The 18183-nt window shown below is 41.7% G+C and overlaps 1 protein-coding gene across 4 annotated transcripts in view; it reads left to right on the top strand.

Annotated features, from left to right (window-relative positions):
• The first annotated feature begins 421 nt into the window (after positions 1-421).
• Positions 422-18183, top strand: part of LOC106095810 (leucine-rich repeat-containing protein 40) — a 28121-nt gene continuing 10359 nt past the window's right edge. Inside the window, exons 1-2 of one of the 4 annotated variants that reach the window (XM_059362613.1) lie at positions 422-555; positions 750-1357. In XM_059362613.1, coding sequence (XP_059218596.1) covers positions 1201-1357 — 157 coding nt within the window. In that variant the 5' untranslated portion in view covers positions 422-555; positions 750-1200. Of the gene's footprint in view, positions 573-749; positions 1358-18183 lie in introns of all 4 variants that reach the window. The other 3 variants (XM_059362612.1, XM_013263195.2, XM_013263193.2) reach the window with 3 other exon arrangements.

Below are 18183 nucleotides of genomic sequence, written 5' to 3'. Positions count from 1 at the left end.
ATATATACTTTATGGGGGCTTAGAACAATATTTCGAGGTGTTACAAACAGAATGACTAGATTAGTATACCCCATTCCCATGGTGGTGGGTAAAGAAATAGCAAAGACAATAATGATTGTTCTTACTCTCGTTCAAATTTGTATTGTAAAAGTGCGCGAATTGATCTAATGCTGATTAATTTCACCACCCTTGCATTATGTGTACGCCGTATAGGCTGTGCGCTCATATTTAAATCACACCCCACATAAAAGGCGCAAAAGCTCTTAGTACTCGAATAACTGAGTACCCAGATGAATGACAGATACTGAGAGCGCAAGTATTCCTTCGCTCTCAAATACAACGAACGTCAAATTAAAAGAAAAACACTAAAAAATTTGTAAATTTACGAAATGGCAGATAATAACAAATAACAAAATTTTAGTTTATTTACGAGTAATTAACGGTGGAGTAACAACGTCCGCACACGGCTAAACGGATAGCGGGCAGGCGTTTGATGCATTTGATTGAACAAACATTCGTTTTGTTGGGGGATGCAGGCCGTATAATTGACTTTGAGTGTGTGTGTGTGTTTTGTTAGTGTACTTCAAAGTATCTTTTCCCCCCATTTTAAATAAAAACCCCACAAGTTGGTTTGACTTGGGGTGCAGATAACACCGAAATTATGATGGCAATTTTGGTTTTGTTTTTATTTTTAGTATTAAATTGATTTTTCTAATGATGGCGTTGTTGTTCCCCATTCGTTTTTTTAGTTCAGCTACTATCGTTGTTGCGTTTGCCGTACGACTAGTCCAAATCGAAACGTTACCTTTGGAATGTAGTGAATTTAAATATTTATTTTAATGTATAAATTATCCGTGATATTTTTCGGCCATTAGCAACGGGGGAGGCAAGCAGTCCCATCATCAGCAAATCAACGGAACGGCGGCTAAGAAAACGACGACCAATGACATCAACTATAATTGATCTTAATTTTAAGTGTTTTGTGTGTGAAAGTGAATGAATGCAAAAAAAAACGAAATTAACACAGATATTTAAATAACAAAATTAATGTGAGGTCAGAGGGAAAACAAATACGCAGTAACTTAAAACAATCATCCTGCTTTTATACACCACCTATAATTTTTGTTGACATCTAAAGCAAATACCCGCGAGTGACCTTGTTAACCTTCCCAGGAATCTTCAACAACTGCTGCAGCTACCATGCGTCGTCATTCCCAACGTCCCACATTGAAAAACCTTAACCCGGTTTTCCATAAGCGTGAAAAATCTGAAGATAATAGTGTGGTCTCCGATAAACTGCTCAAATTGGCCCGAAAATCTGGAGCTTTAAATCTTTCTGGAAGGGGGCTGGCCTCTGGTGAGTACCACATAAACATTGAAATCAATATTGTGCCCTTTAGGCATTCAATTTGGTTTTCCTTTCTCACATGGCCCTGCGAAGTCTTTGCTATTAAAAGCCATTACCATAGCTAAAAAAAAGTGCTTTGGATAGTTGCCAATGACTGGGGTGGGGAAGACAAATAACTTATGGCAATTGGTGGGTCAAAGCAAATCCAAGCAAGGTACATCGGCGCAAATATAGGACAATTTTGTTGGTAATACTTTATGGTTGATTTACGCTGAATTCCTTATAAATAAAAAAAAAACTTAAAGTCATTGCTGCTAATGAAATGCGGCAAAAGTTGATACGTTTATATAGGATTTTGTGGTCTATTCGAATATACTGTGCATTATATTTACCTATATACAATAAAAGGTAATGCTGTTCTTGTTGTTGTTATAGAAGTGTGATGTACACTGAGGCGGCAGCCCTTGCCGATAAAGGACTTCATCGGGTCAATCCGATATGTACAACCGGCCGCCATGGAATTGGTTGCTGTTGTAACCACATTGCTTGTGTAGGGGGCAGTACTCGTCAAGCTCTGTAGACAGAGCAAGCTCGTTCCGGTCCATAGGACCGATCGGCGTTGGATCTTCATGGCCATTGGTTATTTAAAGGCGCCAATGACTTTCCCTATCAGATCAAGTATCATAGACACTCACTGCCTGTTCCACTAACTCTGTTTTCTTCAAATGAGTAACTCGACTCAGTCACAAATATGTTTTTTCTCTATGAAATCAGCTGGCATAAAACCGAGCAATAGTTGTCCATTTTCCGTTACAAAATGTTAGTGAAATAGACAATCAGTATTTAAGCAAGAGCCGGTGCCGGTCAGGCTCTTACTGATGTTGTAGCCACATTTTCATGTGGAGGTGGCGATCCTCGTCAAGCTCCTGTAGGTGAGCAAGCTCGTTCCGGTACAAAGGACCGATCGCCGCAGGAACAGGTTGGCCATTCGTTGTTTAAAAGGCGCAAAAAACTCGCCTTGTCATATCGACCATCATAGGCATTCAGTATTTGTGCAAGAGCCGGTCCCGCCCGTCCTCTCACTGAGACTCTCCGCTGTCCGCGTTGTCCGCGACTGTCATTGCAGCTACTCCGTATGGAGCATTCCACTATCCGCAACCTGTAGACGCGCTCGGTAGCTCACAGCTAAGTTTCTCGTGACAGCAATGAACGCCGCATATTGGGTTGCCCAAAAAGTAATTGCGGATTTTTTAAAAGAAAGTAAATGCATTTTTAATAAAACTTAGAATGAACTTTAATCAAATATACTTTTTTACACTTTTTTTCTAAAGCAAGCTAAATTTAACAGCTGATAACTGACAGAAGAAAGAATGCAATTACAGAGTCACAAGCTGTGAAAAAATTTGTCAACGCCGACTATATGAAAAATCCGCAATTACTTTTCGGGCAACCCAATAGATTGGACCTCAATGTTCCAGCCTATGTAGTGTTCACAAATATTCCGTGCCGGTGTTGTTGTTTTTGTAGCAGCAGGTCGCATACTAAGGCGGCAGACCTTGCCGAAAAAGGACACCATCGGGTCAATCCTGTGCGTACAACCGGAGACCATGGGATTGATTGCCTCTCGCTGAGACTCCACTCAATACCGCTCAATCCCATGACAGACGGTTGTACGTACCAGTTTGACCCGATGAAGATTTTCACCGGCAAATGCTGCTGCCTTAGTGTATGACACATTGCTACAACAACAACTGGATACCGCTGATTATCCACGACTACAGTTGCAGCTACTCAGTATATGGTGCATGCCACTATCCGCAAGCTGTGGAAGCCACACAAATCGGAGCGGTGAGTTCCAATGTGTGTGGCAAGCCGCGCTTGGAAAACGGATACCAGAGTCGAAACGGTGTGTCCTGACAGAATATCTAAGCTAATGTTGTTGTTGTTGTTGTTGTTCTAGCAGTGTGTTGCAGTATTCTGTTGAATATCCAGATCCAGGAATTCTACGAATAGGGTGGGTTGGGTTCAGATGGACTTGGTCTGATTCGAGTGGGTCTGGCTGAACAGATAAATAGGTGACAGGTGTCGTGGGATCCCAGGTCACAATCCGGACACATATCATGCACGTTGGCATCAATCCTTGCTCTGTAGGAGATGAGGCGGCTGCATCTACCGCGTTGTAATTGAGCCAGAACAACTCTGGTTTGCTGGGGGAAGTCAATTTCTTTTGATGCAATAGGTGGTAACCGTTCTCCAATTATAAAAAACACAAGGTTGTTGTTGTTGTAGCAGTTTGTTGTGTTCTATCTTTCGTCTACTTGATTCTGTTGAGCATCAAACCCAGGAACTCTGCGACTAAGATCGGGTGCGTCCACAGGGTTTGAGTTGAGTGGGTCCGTCTGGGTAGTTAAACAGGTGACGCGTATCGTGTGGTTCCTAGTTACAATCGAGCCATACATCTTGACGTCGGCATCAATTCTTGCTCTGTAGGAGTTGAGGCGGCCGCATCTACCGGAACGTAATTGAGCCAGAACTACTTTGGTTTGCCGGGGAAGGTCAATTTCTTCAAGTGCAATGGGAGGCGGTCGTTCTCCAAGGACCACATTCACCCAGTAGTCATTTACCGCATCTGCTACCGTGTCTGCATGAATGTAGTCTAGACCTCCTTGATACACCGCTTGATCTAGAGGTTCTCTCTTGTAGCGCTTAACCTCTCGCTCTAGATCATCTAGATCCACCTTGAGGCTTCTGGGCGTTGGATACCTATACACAAGATGATGATTTACATGGTCCCTGCGAAAACTGCACAGAAGGTATTACTTAGACAGCATGTAGTTATGTCATCGTACGGGTACGATCTTTGTTTCCTGGCGGTGATTCACGTGAGAACTGAGGAGACAGTCCAACGCAGTTCGAATACCGGCATTCTGAAAGACCTAAATTTTATTCCACTACGTGTCGCGTAGCTGAAGAGACCACATTGGTGCTGCATAACTTACCACAGACCGGCTATTTGCTATGTACGTGGTTAACAAAGTTCCTTTGTTGTAGCCACATTTGCATGTCCCTGATCGTACAATCGTCCGCATATGATACGCAAGGGTTGGTTAAACATTGCCGGAGATATAACCCCGCCCTGAAGATGTCCCTGTTTCAGTCTACCGTGTTTCGACGTCTTATCTCTACCACAAATGACACGCGAACACAAATTATTCGCGACCCAGCGTTTCAGGCCTGGCTGGAGAGACGTGTTGACGATGTCCTTAAATAATTGGGCATGGCACTGACCGTGTCGAATACCTTCGACAGGTTCAGTGCCAAGAGAACCGTCTTATCACATGGCCTGGGCTGAATGTCTGCGGGGATTGCATGCAAAGCAGTTGTTGTGCTTTGCAGTCTTCGAAATTCATGCTGATACTCGGCGCATGAATATTCTCCGACGAGGCTCGGAGGGAGTAGTCCCTCAAACGTCTTGGCTACTGGTGCGAGTAGGAAGATTAGTCTGTACGACTTCCCTTTTCTCTGATCCTTTGCAGGCTTCAGTAGCGTGATTATTCTGCCCGTCTTCCAGACATCGGGAACTATAAGAGTGTTCAAAGACAGGATGAAGGCAGTTGTAAGTTACTCGACTCCAGGTAGATCCAGATTCTTCAGCATCAGTGTAGAGATTTCGTCGGAGCACAACGTTTGTAACTTCGTCTGGGATAAATTGTGATGGCAGTCCTTACGCTCGCAGACCACGGATACGATGAATGGCTCTACTACTAAACCTGTCGCTCTTGGGATGCACAATATCCAATCTATGTGGTGTTCTTGGTTATCGCGAGAAGCTTAGCTGGGAGCTACCGTCCACAGGTTGCGGATAGTGGAATGCTCCATATGGATTAGCTGCAACTGAAGCCGCGGACAATCAGCTACATCGAGGGGAGAGTCTCATTGAGAGGACGGGTGGCACCAGTTCTTGCCTAAATTCTGAGTGCCTATGATTCTCGGTACTAGAATAACCTTTAATAACCAATGGTTTTGGTTGTCACCGCCGCGATCGGTCGTATAGACCGAAACGAGCTTGCTCGCCTATAAGAGCTTGACGAGCATCGTCACTTCCACATGCAAATGTGGCTACAACAACAATAAATTGACGGTTGAACAACCTGGAACATGATCAGTCACAGTTACGTCGCCAAAAGTTACTGTAGTCCTGCCATCCCGTCTACCGTAGACCACAGCTTCCCTTAACCGGTACCTAAGTTACATTCCAAGTGTTCCAGCCACAAATTTCGTTTATGTTCGTTGACTACCCTTTTTATTACCAGATTCAGGTCGGTGATTCTGGTGTTAGTGGGGTCAGTGCAACGAACCCAATCACGCTCGTCTGCGACTATCGTTGTCTGCGCCGAGAGATTGGGCCGAACTTGGGGTATTCGACCGGCTGATATAAAGCGAGCGGCTGCTGCGTTAAAGGTGTTTCAGAATTTCCTCTCCGCAACTAACACAGTTGAGGGGGATGTCAGCTCGCAGAAGCGACGATTGGTGTGCTCTCTGAAGCCGACCTAACTGGCTGAGCGACCCGCGCTCAGAGGTTATGAAGTCAGGTGGCCGATTGATATTGAGAATTATGGGGAAATGACGGCTTGTCAAGTTACTTCACTCAAAAGATCAGGGGATTCAATGGAAATGTCTGGCGAGCTTCTGCACCTGCTCGTTATCCTAGTTGGGCATGCACAATCTGCTCTGGCAAAGCAGACAGAAGCCCACTTATGTCGGGCTTGTAAGCTTGGCAAGATGCTAAATTAACAGAGTCAAAACTACCAACCGGCGGTATGTACACGTGGCTTTACAACGTAGCTCAGCAGTACCGGACCTGACTGCTATCCCCATGCATGCCATGTTGGGTTTACTAGCGCTAGGCGCAGGCAAGATTGGTCTATACCAATCCACCATCTCCATTCCTTTAGCAATCGTTACTTAGCACATTGTATCCGTGACAACTGTGCAGGCTGCAGATGTTGGTCCAATCAATGTGATAAAATCCACTATCTCGTTGATTTAGCCTCTCAGACTATTGCAATACTTTTGCAAGAAAGACACATGCCCGGCAACATTAGGGCTGTTTTTGCGTATATTGCCGCACGGGGAGGTCGAAGGGGCCACATAGGCCGACGACGAGGACGCAGAAGGTGACGACGACGCTTGTGATGGAGCCGGTTCCGGCAAACCGAACATAATCGAGTCCGGGGTTCTTTTCGATCCAGGCACGGACCGGAAGTGTGCGGTGAAGGCACTCCGCGATGTGCCTCTCCAATGACGAAAAAAGGACGAAGACGTACACTGAGGCGATAGCCCTTGCCGATGAAGGACTCCATCGGGTCAAACCGTCTGCCATGGGATTGGTTGTTGTTGTTGTTGTTGTAGCAGTATGTTGTACACTGAGGTGTTAAAGCATTGTGTTGCGTTCTATCTATCGTCTACTTGATTCTGATTCAGGAACTCTGCGATTAATAGCTTGACGGGGATCGTTACCTCCAAATAGAAATATGGTTACAACGACAACAATAAAAGGAGATGGCTTACCTCTGAGCCTCCTCATTACCTCGCAGACAGTTAGACTTAGATTTGAAGAAAGATAAATTACCGGTACTGCCACGGCAATATTTTGGTTCTGCTGCACATATTGACGCACAGGAGAAGTCAATGGGGTAATATCCATAGTTTTTTTTTTAACGCGATCTAGATGATTCAACGGTACAAACTAGAAGTAATTTTTCTTCTCTGTGGTATCGCAACGAACGAAAACGTATAAGTGAATCTGATAGCAGACTGCCACTAAAACCTAACCTGCAATCCCATGGCAGCCGGTTGTACGCATCGGATTGACCCGATGGAGTTCTTCATCGGCAAGGGCTGCCATCTCAGTGTATAACACACTGCTACAACAACAACAACAAAACCTAACCTTACCAATCTATATATACATAGTTCGACGTCCACGACGAGGACTCTTGTGATTCGTTAACCAAAAGTTCAGTCACATATGACAAAATTTGAGGCTTCTAACGTTCAAACAATTTTCCAAATGTTTTCATTTCCTTCCTATACTTTTCTATTTATTATCATTTTGTTTGTTTGTTGATCAAATGAAATGAAAATTGTTGCAAAAACCTCCATTGACCTTCACCTTCATCAAGGAACTCCTTACTAAGATACTCCATTGTACGTGACACATCCTTATATGTATGTTGAATATCTGTGAAAAATCTTTACGGTCACTTCATTGCCTAAAAATCATGCCATAAAAGGTAAACCAAAAACTTGTTTTCGCTTATTTTTTAAACGTTTCAAGTTTTTTGTGCCACTTACAATTGACGGGTGGTAATTGTGTACAGCCATATTCACACTTTACTTGTCTGAGTTTTTTTTTTATATATTTTTCACATCATTGTCGAAATGTGTGTATGTAAAGAAAGTTCGAAAATCCATCTTTTTTTTTTGTTGAGTACAATATAATTGGGAATACATTACACACTCGGATGTGTTAATGTAACACCAGTATGCAAGATGGAAACAATGTGGGGGAAGATGCGCGTGCTGTATGATATTGCCATGAGCATCACTTTGTGAAAATAAAATTGTGTAAAATGTAAATGGAGGTCGCTCGCTTTCCTATGACACGCATTAAGGGGCCTTCATTTGAATCGAGTTACAACAACAACAACAACTTTTTGGTCGAAATTTTAGATCATAGTTTTGAGTCTAAAATTTTATGGCAAACATTTTCAAAGCATTTGTGAAGAGGTTGTCGGTATAATCCTTAGTTTCAGCCCAATCCAGAGAACCTAAATAGACTGTCCCTCGAAGAGTGGCAGAGAACTCCTCCAGACCGAAATTAGCGTCATTGATTTGTAACAGTGCCCTGAGTCTTCATCCATAATTTGCTTGGATGGTTATTAAATAACCAGATCTTGGAGCTTTGCAACATGGGTGATGTGCGTCTAGAATGATCTGTTAGAGGGTCGAATAACCTTGGCAGGTGAACTAGTTACGTGGGTCCTCTGGTCCTGGTTACAAACAACATACATATCTAACGCGTTGACATCATTGCATTCGCTAGAACGTTAGTGAACCAAAACTCCTATGGTTTGCCAGCATATGTTATCTTTATAAGGTTCCGCTACGATATGATCTTGACCTGCAAACGAATCACGTGACTCACGCATGACACGATAACCGGGACACACTCGTACGTGGCGTGTGGTCATTGGTTACAATCGTAAAACCAGAGCAAGATCGGGAAAGGCATCTAAACCATGCACCGGTTACTCCTCTCCTCTCCACTCCAACACCGATCTAATGGAGGCGGTTCCGGAAAACCGAGGAGAACCAGGATTTTTTTTTGATTTTGGTAAGTGTTATGTTTTATGTTTAATGAGAAAAAGCTGATGTTACAAAACTACAACAATTCAATTTATTTATTCACGAAGTTAAAAAAAATATTGGGTTGCCCAAAAAGTAATTGCGGATTTTTCATATAGTCGGCGTTGACAAATTTTTTCACAGCTTGTGACTCTGTAATTGCATTCTTTCTTCTGTTAGTTATCAGCTGTTACTTTTAGCTTGCTTTAGAAAAAAGTGTAAAAAAAGTATATTTGATTAAAGTTCTTTCTAAGTTTTATTAAAAATTCATTTACTTTCTTTTAAAAAATCCGCAATTACTTTTTGGGCATCCCAATATAATGACAATTTGAAATTATGGAAAATTAGTGTGAATAGTTGGATATGATGAAATTAAAATGTCTTTGTATGTTGAGCTAAGATGTGTTCACTTCGCTGGTTTGTTTAAGACTTCGTGTGCAGAATGGTTGTTCTATACGAGTATAACGATTTAGATGTTGCCATACTGTTACGTTGAATGTCTGCACAATAACTGGGTTTCCGTAACAGCAAATGATAATTTGTGGCAACACTGAACACCAAGTGGAATTTCAGCCAAATCTAGAGACTCAAGATTTGGTCCATTAATAGAGAGGGGTTTCTACCGGGTAAATACCCGACGCTTGGGTATTTATTGGGTATTTACCCAATTTTTTTTGGGTATTAATATTTTTGCAGTTATCTTTGGTATAAAAACATTTTCCAAACAGTTTTTGATGATTTCGTATTCTTTGTACATAAACCCGATCTCATAGAATCGGATTTAAGTTATATATAGCCGCTATATAGACCGATCTCCAGACTTAAATTGCAATAAACTGGTAATTTTTCGTCCGATTTCGATGAAATTTGGCACAGTGAATTCTGGTAAGCCCCTACCCATTTCTGTGAAATGTGGTTCAGATTGCCCTGTAATCCGATCTCCCGATACAGGGTATTGACGCCATAAAAGATCCATTTTATCCGAATTCGATGAAATTTGGCACAATGTGTTCTGGTAGACCACTCATGTCAAATGTGGTCCAGATCAGACTTTATTTGGATATAGCTGCCATATAGACCAATCTCCCGATATAGTGTAATGAGCTTTTAAAAGGAGCATTTTTCATCCTATTTGAATGAAATTTGGCACTACGAGTTCTCGCCCAAATCGGACCATACTTGGATATAGCTACCATATAAACCGATCTCCCGATATAGAGTATTGAGCCCATAAAAGGAACGTTTTTCATCCGATTATGATGAAATTTAAAACAGTGGGTTTTCGTACGCCTCAAAACCTTTTTGTTGAATATTGTTTAGATTCGACCATATTTGGCTATAGCTGTCATATAGATCGATCTTCCGATATAGAGTATTGAGCTCACAAAAGGAACTTTTTTCATCCAATTTTGATAAAATTTGAAACCGTACGTTTTGGTATCCCTCTAAACGTTTTTGTTGAATAACGTCCAGATTGGACCATATAGGGAAGGTAGACCAGATTAGACTATTAGGTACTGAGTACATAAAAGTAGATACCGAGTACATAAAAGTGATTGCTACGAAATTTTCCGTAGTAAGATTTGGAAGACCCCTACACATTATTGGCAAATGTGGTGCAGATATGACCATATATGAATATATCCCCAGGTTCAGCCGTTAAAGGTAAATAGCAATCAAACGAATTACATATTTTATCCATTAATCACCCATTAACAACTATATCCACAGCCTAGGTTCAGCCGTTATATCCAAATTGCAAACAAACTAAGAACATATTTTATCCATATCCACACAGGAAATATTTTATAAGCTCAATAATTGCAATTCTAAAATCGAATCGGCAGTTTGAATTCAGTTTTATTCAAATAGGATGAAAAATGTTCCTTTTATGGGCTCAATACTCTATATTGCGAGATCGGTCTATATGGCAGCTATATATAAATATGGTCCGATCTAACCGATATGCAACAAAAAGGTTTAGAGGGGTAACAAAACGCACTGTTTCGAATTTCATCAAAATCGGATAAAAAATGCTCCTTTTATGGGCTCAATACTCTATATCGGGAGATCGGCCTATATGGCAGCTATATCCAAATATGGTCCGATCTGAACGATGTTCGAAACAAAGGTGTAGAGGTCTATCAAAACTCACTGTTTCAAATTTCATCAAAATCGGACGAAAAATGCTCCTTTTATGGGCTCAATACTCTATATCGGGGGATCGGTCTAGATCTGGACGATATTCAACACAAAGGTTTTAGGGATACCAGAACTCGTTGTGGTAAATTTCATCCAAATATAATAAAAATGCTCCTTTTATAGGCTCATTAATCTATATAGGGAGATCGGTCAATATGGCAGCTATATCCAAATATGGTCCGATCTAGACCGTATTTGTTAGGAATGGTTAGGGGTCTACCAGAAAACACTGTGTCAAATTTCATCGAATCCGGTTGATAAATGGATTATTACCGTAGCGCAGAGGTTAGCACGTCCGCCTATGACGCTGAACGCCTGGGTTCGAATCCTGGCGAGACCATTAGAAAACATTTTCAGCGGTGGCTTTCCCCTTCTATTGCTGGCAACATTTGTGAGGTAATATGCCTTGTAAAACTTCTCTCCGAAGAGGTGTCTCACTGCGGCACGCCGTTCGGACTTGGCTATAAAAAGGAAGCTCCTTATCATTGAGCTTAAACTTGAATCGGACTGCATAGGTGAGAAGTTTGCCCCTGTTCCTTGGTATTTAGAATGTTCATATATATATTCACCTATATCGGGAGATCGGGCGATCGGTCTCACAGAAATGGGTAGAGGTCTACCAGAACTCTCTGTGCCAAATTTCATAGAAATCGGTTGAAAAATTACCATTTTTTTTCAAGACTTTAAGTTTGGAGATCGGTCTATATTACTGGCTTAATATGGTAAAATAATATTCGCATCCTCTTTTCGGATTACTAATGTGTTCCATACCCAGCAGATGCCTGGTATGTCGCTACTGTGGTGTCACAATGGACTAAAATAGTATAAGTGAATCTGCTCAGACTGCCTTATTAACCTTACCTTACCTATGAGTTGCCCAAAAAGTAATTGCGGACTTTTTAAAAGAAAGTAAATGCATTTTTAATAAAACTTAGAATGAACTTTAATCAAATATACTTTTTTTACACTTTTTTTCTAAAGCAAGCTAAAAGTCACAGTTGATAACTGACAGAAGAAAAAATGCAATTACAGAGTCACAAGCTGTGAAAAAATTTGTCAACGCCGACTATATGAAAAATCCGCAATTACTTTCTTTGGTAGTAGATATGTATGGTGTCCGGGGACCACTTGACCCGGAGAAGTTCACCAAATGGACATATATAGCTATTGATACAAAATGAGTTTCAAATGCGAGGTGTTCGGGATATGACTAGGAATTTGTTGTAAACATTTGGGCCTAATTGTCTTTGGGACCAACCTCTCCCAAACGTACCAAGTGAAAATAATTAAGGAGTAGACAACGAATATGATATATAAGTGTGTGGCAAGATATCTGCGAAATTATACGGATTTAGGTGTAAATCCGTAAATACCCGTGTATTTACCCAATTTACCGGGTAAATACCTTTTGGGTATTTACCCATCGCCCATCTCTATCGCTACTGTCCCAATCCCAAACAAACGACGTTAATAAAATCTATCTATTTGTGTAAAAAAATATATAATACACCATTCTATACCCTGCTCTATATGTTGGGGATATACTAACTTCGTCATTCCGTTTTAAACACATCGAAATATGGATCTGAGACCCCATAAAGTACATATTTTCATGACATTTATGACATTTTTCATGGATCTAGCTATGTTTGTCCGTCTGCCTGTCGAAAGCACGCTAACTTCCGAACAAGTAAAGCTTGTTTCGTTTAAAACGGAATGACGAAGTTAGTATATCCCCAACGTATAGAGCAGGGTATAGAATGGTGTATTATTGCACTTAATCTTAATATTTGAAATACAAGTTGGAAAACATACCAAATTTTTTAAAGTTCTTCATTTTTCGGCACATCCTAATTTAACTCAAATCTTTATAATTGAACAATATCTGCTACACAAAAAAAAACCATCAAACTCCAATTTAGAGACACGGCTGGTGTATGTTAGGAAGCGTGTTTACTTGTTCCCAACATCAAACAACACAATAATAACTCATATTGGCCAATAACTCAATACGTTCCATCACATTTATCTATCAGTCAGTCAGTCGTTGGTTGTACTAACAATTTTGAAAGTTTTGCTTTTGTATTTGATAACGAAAAAAAAGAGATCTTAATGAACATCAAATACCCATTCAACCAGACCTACTTACCCATGATCGTATTAATGTCTATATTTGCGGGTATGTATAGATACATACATACATGTATACTCGTATGTGTATACAAAAAAAAAAAAAAAACACTTAAAGGCCCATAGAATAAAATTTACCCTCAGGGCTTGAAACTTTTTATACGCTCCACCATAGGATGGGGGTATACTAATTTCGTCATTCTGTTTGTAACTTCTCGAAATATTCGTCGAAGACCCCATAAAGTATTGGGTTGCCCAAAAAGTAATTGCGGATTTTTCATATAGTCGGCGTTGACAAATTTTTTCACAGCTTGTGACTCTGTAATTGCATTCTTTCTTCTGTCAGTTACCAGCTGTTACTTTTAGCTTGCTTTAGAAAAAAGTGTACAAAAAGTATATTTGATTAAAGTTCATTCTAAGTTTTATTAAAAATGCATTTACTTTCTTTTAAAAAATCCGCAATTACTTTTTGGGCAACCCATTATATATATTCATGATCGACATGACATTTTATGTCGATCTAGTCATGTCCGTCCGTCTGTCTGTCGAAAACACGCTAAGTTTCGAAGAAGTAAAGCTAGCCGCTTGAAATTTGGCACAAATACTTCTTATTAGTGTAGGTCGGTTGTTAATGGGCTATATCGGTCTTGATATAGCTTTTTTTTTGATATAGCTGTCATATAAACCGATCTTGGAACTTGATTTCTTGAGTCTTTAGAGGGCGCAATTCTTATCCGGTTTGGCTGAAATTTGGCATGAAGTGTTTCGGTATGAGCTCTAACAACTGTGCTAAGTATGGTGGAAATCGGTTCATAACCTGATATAGCTGTCATATAAACCGATCTGGGGTCTTGACTTCTTGATCTTCTAGAGGGCGCAATTACTATCTGATTTGGCTGAAATTTAGCATGACGTGTTTTGTTATGACTTCCAACAATTGAGCAAAGTATGGTTTAAATCGGTTCATAACCTGATATAGCTGTCATATAAACTGATCTGAGATCTTGACTTTTTGAAGGCGTAATTTTTATCCAATTGGGCTGAATATTTGAACAACGGCTTCCCCCATAACCTCCAACGTACGTGTCAAATGCGGTCCGAATCGGTCTATAGTCTGATACAACTCCCATATAAAACGATCTCCCTATTTTACTTCTTGAGCCTCTAGAGGGCGACTTCCAACAACTGTGAAAAATATGGTTTAAATAGATTCATAACCTGATATAGCTGTCAAATAAACCGATCTGGGATATTTACTTCTTGAGCCTCTAGAGGGCGAAATTATCGAAATTTTGTACAACGGTTTCTCTCATGACCTTCAACATATGTATCAAATATGGTCTGAATCGGTTTATAGCCTGAAATAGCACAACAGAGAACCGGGAAAAGAACTCGACAAATTTGATGCATGGTGGAGGGTATATAAGATTCGGCCCAGCCGAACTTAGCACGCTTTTACTTGTTATTATTAAATTATGGAATACTGAGAAACCAAAGAAGCAATTTTTTCCATTATACAAACAGAGGTAAATTTTTCTACTTGGAAGTTCTTTCTTTAAAGTACTGCGTAAATATTTAATGTATTTAGAGTAGGTATAGCAATGGTCTAGATAGAGGTACAGAAAAAAAGAAGAAGTAACAAGTATGTAGAGAGAGAACAAGTTTGGCTGGGGTTAAACTTTGCGAACGTCTAGGTCAAGTAGCGTATTAGGCAGTTTAAAACAGCCTGATACGCTGCGTATCAAACCTTTTCCTGCGCTCTTATCCCGAACTCTTCTATAGCACAGACATATATTTCTGCTTAAGTCGAAGATTTTCTCCCCATTTAAAAAAGTGCTGAATGAGGATAGTATGATGTAATAGGAACAAGCCCATGATAATTTATAGATCTTTATTTAATTGAGTGACATTAACAAGTACACCATTTCTAATTAAGCACTCGCACTCACAATCGCTTTGGAGCTTACCTGTATTGAATTTCAATGCGAGGCCAAAAACTATGCATGGATTTCCTAATTGCGCAAACAATTCAAAACAAAACGTTTGCGGTTAATTGACATTAACTGGATGCCGTGCAAAACAAGACATTGTCGTTTGCTTTTAATAGGGACGGACACAGTGAAAAAACATTCATGTTAAGATGCACAAAAATGCACCTCTACTCAAAGTTTTCCAAGATACCACAACCAAAGACTTGTAGAAATACGTAAATCAACTTGACAGTGAACCTTGTCATTGCGACAAAGTCAAGCGACACCACAGGAAAGAAAGACAGACAAATAGACATTTAGCACAGACCACAATTTCGTACACAGTAAAGAAATTTAAGTAAGAAATTTATGTAGATGGGCCCATAAAGGAGTAAACACTCTAAGAGTACAATTAGTAAAAACAAAAAAATTTTGTTGTTGTTGTTGTAGCCACATTTTCATTTGGATGTGGCGATCCTCGTCAGGCTCTTATAGGCGAGCAAGCTCATTCGTGTTCCCGATCGCCGCGTGAATATGATGGCTTTTGGTTATTTAAAGGCGCCAGTAACTCGCCTTGTCGTATCGATCATCATAGGCACTCAGTATTTAAGCAAAAACCGGTACCACTCGGCCTCTCACTGAAACTCTCAACTCGATGCCGTTGATTGTCCGCGACTAAAGTTGCAGCTACTCCGTATGGAGCAATCCAATATCCGCAACCTGTGGACGCGCCCATTAGTTCCCAGCTAAGCTTCTCGAGATCACGAAGAACACCAATCCTATGACAGCCGGTTGTACACACCGGATTGACCCGATGGAATCCTTCATCGGCAAGTGCTGCCCTTCAGTGTACGTGTTCCTCCATTTTTCGTCATGGGAGAGTCACATCCCGGAGTGCCCTCTCCGCACGCTTCTGGCCCGTGCCGGGATTGAAAAGAACCCAGGTTCTGTTCCTTTAGCCAGAATCATCGGTCGGTGTCGGTAAGGTGTAACCGGTGCATGGAGTGGGTATATTTCCGACCTTGCTCTGAATATGTTGGAAGGTGTTGTGCGAATATAGACAGCAGTGGGTCACGAGCGTCGTCGTCGTCGCCTTCTGTGTCCTCGTCCTATGTGAACCCACTGACCTCTCCCGTGCGCCATCCCAGCCCCAATATTGCCAGGCCAGTGCCGGGAAGTGTATCATTTTTGCAATTGAATTGCAACGGTCTCCGTAGCTAGATCGACGAGATTGTGGATTTTATGAGTCGGAAGAACATATTGGTCGTAGCGATCCAGGAGACAAAGCTGACCAACACCTGCAGCTTGCACAGTTTTCACGGATACAATGAGCTACGTTAGGATCGCTCAACAAATCGAGGTGGGGATTGACCTTTATGATACACCATTCCGTGCAATATAGACCCATCTCGCCTGTGCCTCACACTAGTGACCCCTACATGGAGTGCATGGAGATAGCAATCAGGTCCGGTACTGCCGAGATAGAGCTATACAACGTGTACATACCGCCAGTTGATAGCTGTGTTCCAATTAATGGCCAAGCTTACTATCTGGTCATAATCGTCTGATTCTAGGGGACTTTTATGCGCATCACATTTTATGGCTTTCTCCTCTAGGTAACGACCAGCGTAACGTAGGGCATAGTTTTGGCAGAGCAGATTGAAGGCTCCACGTTTTGCACGGTGAATGAAGGATGGCCCCACTAGGATTACGAGAAGGTGTAGCAGCTCGCCACACATTTTCTGCGAGTACCACTGCCTGCATCAGGAAATTGGGCCGCACTTGGGATATTCGACCGACTGGTATAAAGCGAGCGCCTGCTGCATTAATGATGTCTCGGAATTTCCTCTCGACAACTAGCACATCCGAGCGGATACCAGTTCACTAAAGCGGTGATTTGTATACTTCCTGAACCCAGCCCAAATAGCCTTCTTCTGATTGATAAACGTCCGGTTTAGGCCATCTGTGGTCTACTGTTAAGTCACTCTCGAACCCCGGTAGATGGGATGACAGGACCTCAGTCACTTTTGGCGACGTAACAGTGACTGATCCGTAGAGATGCTCCAGGTTGTTTAACCGTCAATTTATTGTGCATCTCGAAAGTGACAGGTCTAGGAGGAGAGCCATTCGCCGTATCCGTGGTCTCCGAGCCAATGGACAGCCATCACAATTTACCGTGGGCGAAGTTACGAATGTCATTCGTGGCGCCAAATCATCTAAGGCCTTGGGCCCTGACGTAATCTCTGGATTTGAGTACATTACCACTGTCCTCATCCTGTCTTTGAAAACTCTTATGGTTCCCCATGTCTGGAAAATGGGCAGAGTGATCCCGCTACTGAAGCCTGGAAAGGACCCGAGTTTGGGGGACTTGTACAGTCCGCTCTCGCCTCTCTCTCACCAGTAGGAAATAAGTTTTAGGCATTACTCCTCCCGAGCCTCGTAGGAGAATTTCCATTTGCCGAGCATCAACATGGATTTCGAAGACTTCATATCACAACAACTGCTTTGCATGCCATCACCGCACACATTTGCCATGGCTTCAATCAGCCGTGTGATAGGACGGTCCTCGTGGCACTAGACCTATCGAAGGCATTCGACACGGTCTGCCATGCCAATCTAATTAAGAACATCGCCAACACGTCCTTCCTGCCAGGCCTGAAACGCTGGGTCGCGAATTATCTGTGCGGTCGCCAGTCCTTCGTGGAATTTAGGGATAAGAAATCGAAGCACCGTAGAGTGAAACAGGGAGTTCCCCAAGTCGTGGTGATATCTCCGGCACTGTTTAACCTCTACCTATCCTCCATTCCACAACATTCATGCAGACAAGGTAGCAGGTGCGGTTAATAGCTACGGGTGAATTTAGTCCTTGGAGAACGACCGCTTCCCATTGCATCTGAAGAAATTGACCTCCCCCGGCAAACCAGTGAAGTTCTGGCTCAATTAGGAGGGAAAACCACCGCTAAAATTTTCTTTAGATGGTCTCGCCAGGATTCGAATCCGGGCGTTCAGCGTCATAGGCGGACGTGATAACCTCTGCGCTACGGTGGCTTAATGGTAGGCTAGCCATTGAACATTAAATCTGTTTAGAGTGTTTAAGACCTTCAAAACGAGTCAGAATGAAAA

Source organism: Stomoxys calcitrans, chromosome 2, assembly GCF_963082655.1.
Source record: "Stomoxys calcitrans chromosome 2, idStoCalc2.1, whole genome shotgun sequence".
NCBI lineage: Eukaryota > Metazoa > Arthropoda > Insecta > Diptera > Muscidae > Stomoxys > Stomoxys calcitrans.
This window is presented reverse-complemented; position numbering and strand designations above follow the sequence as displayed.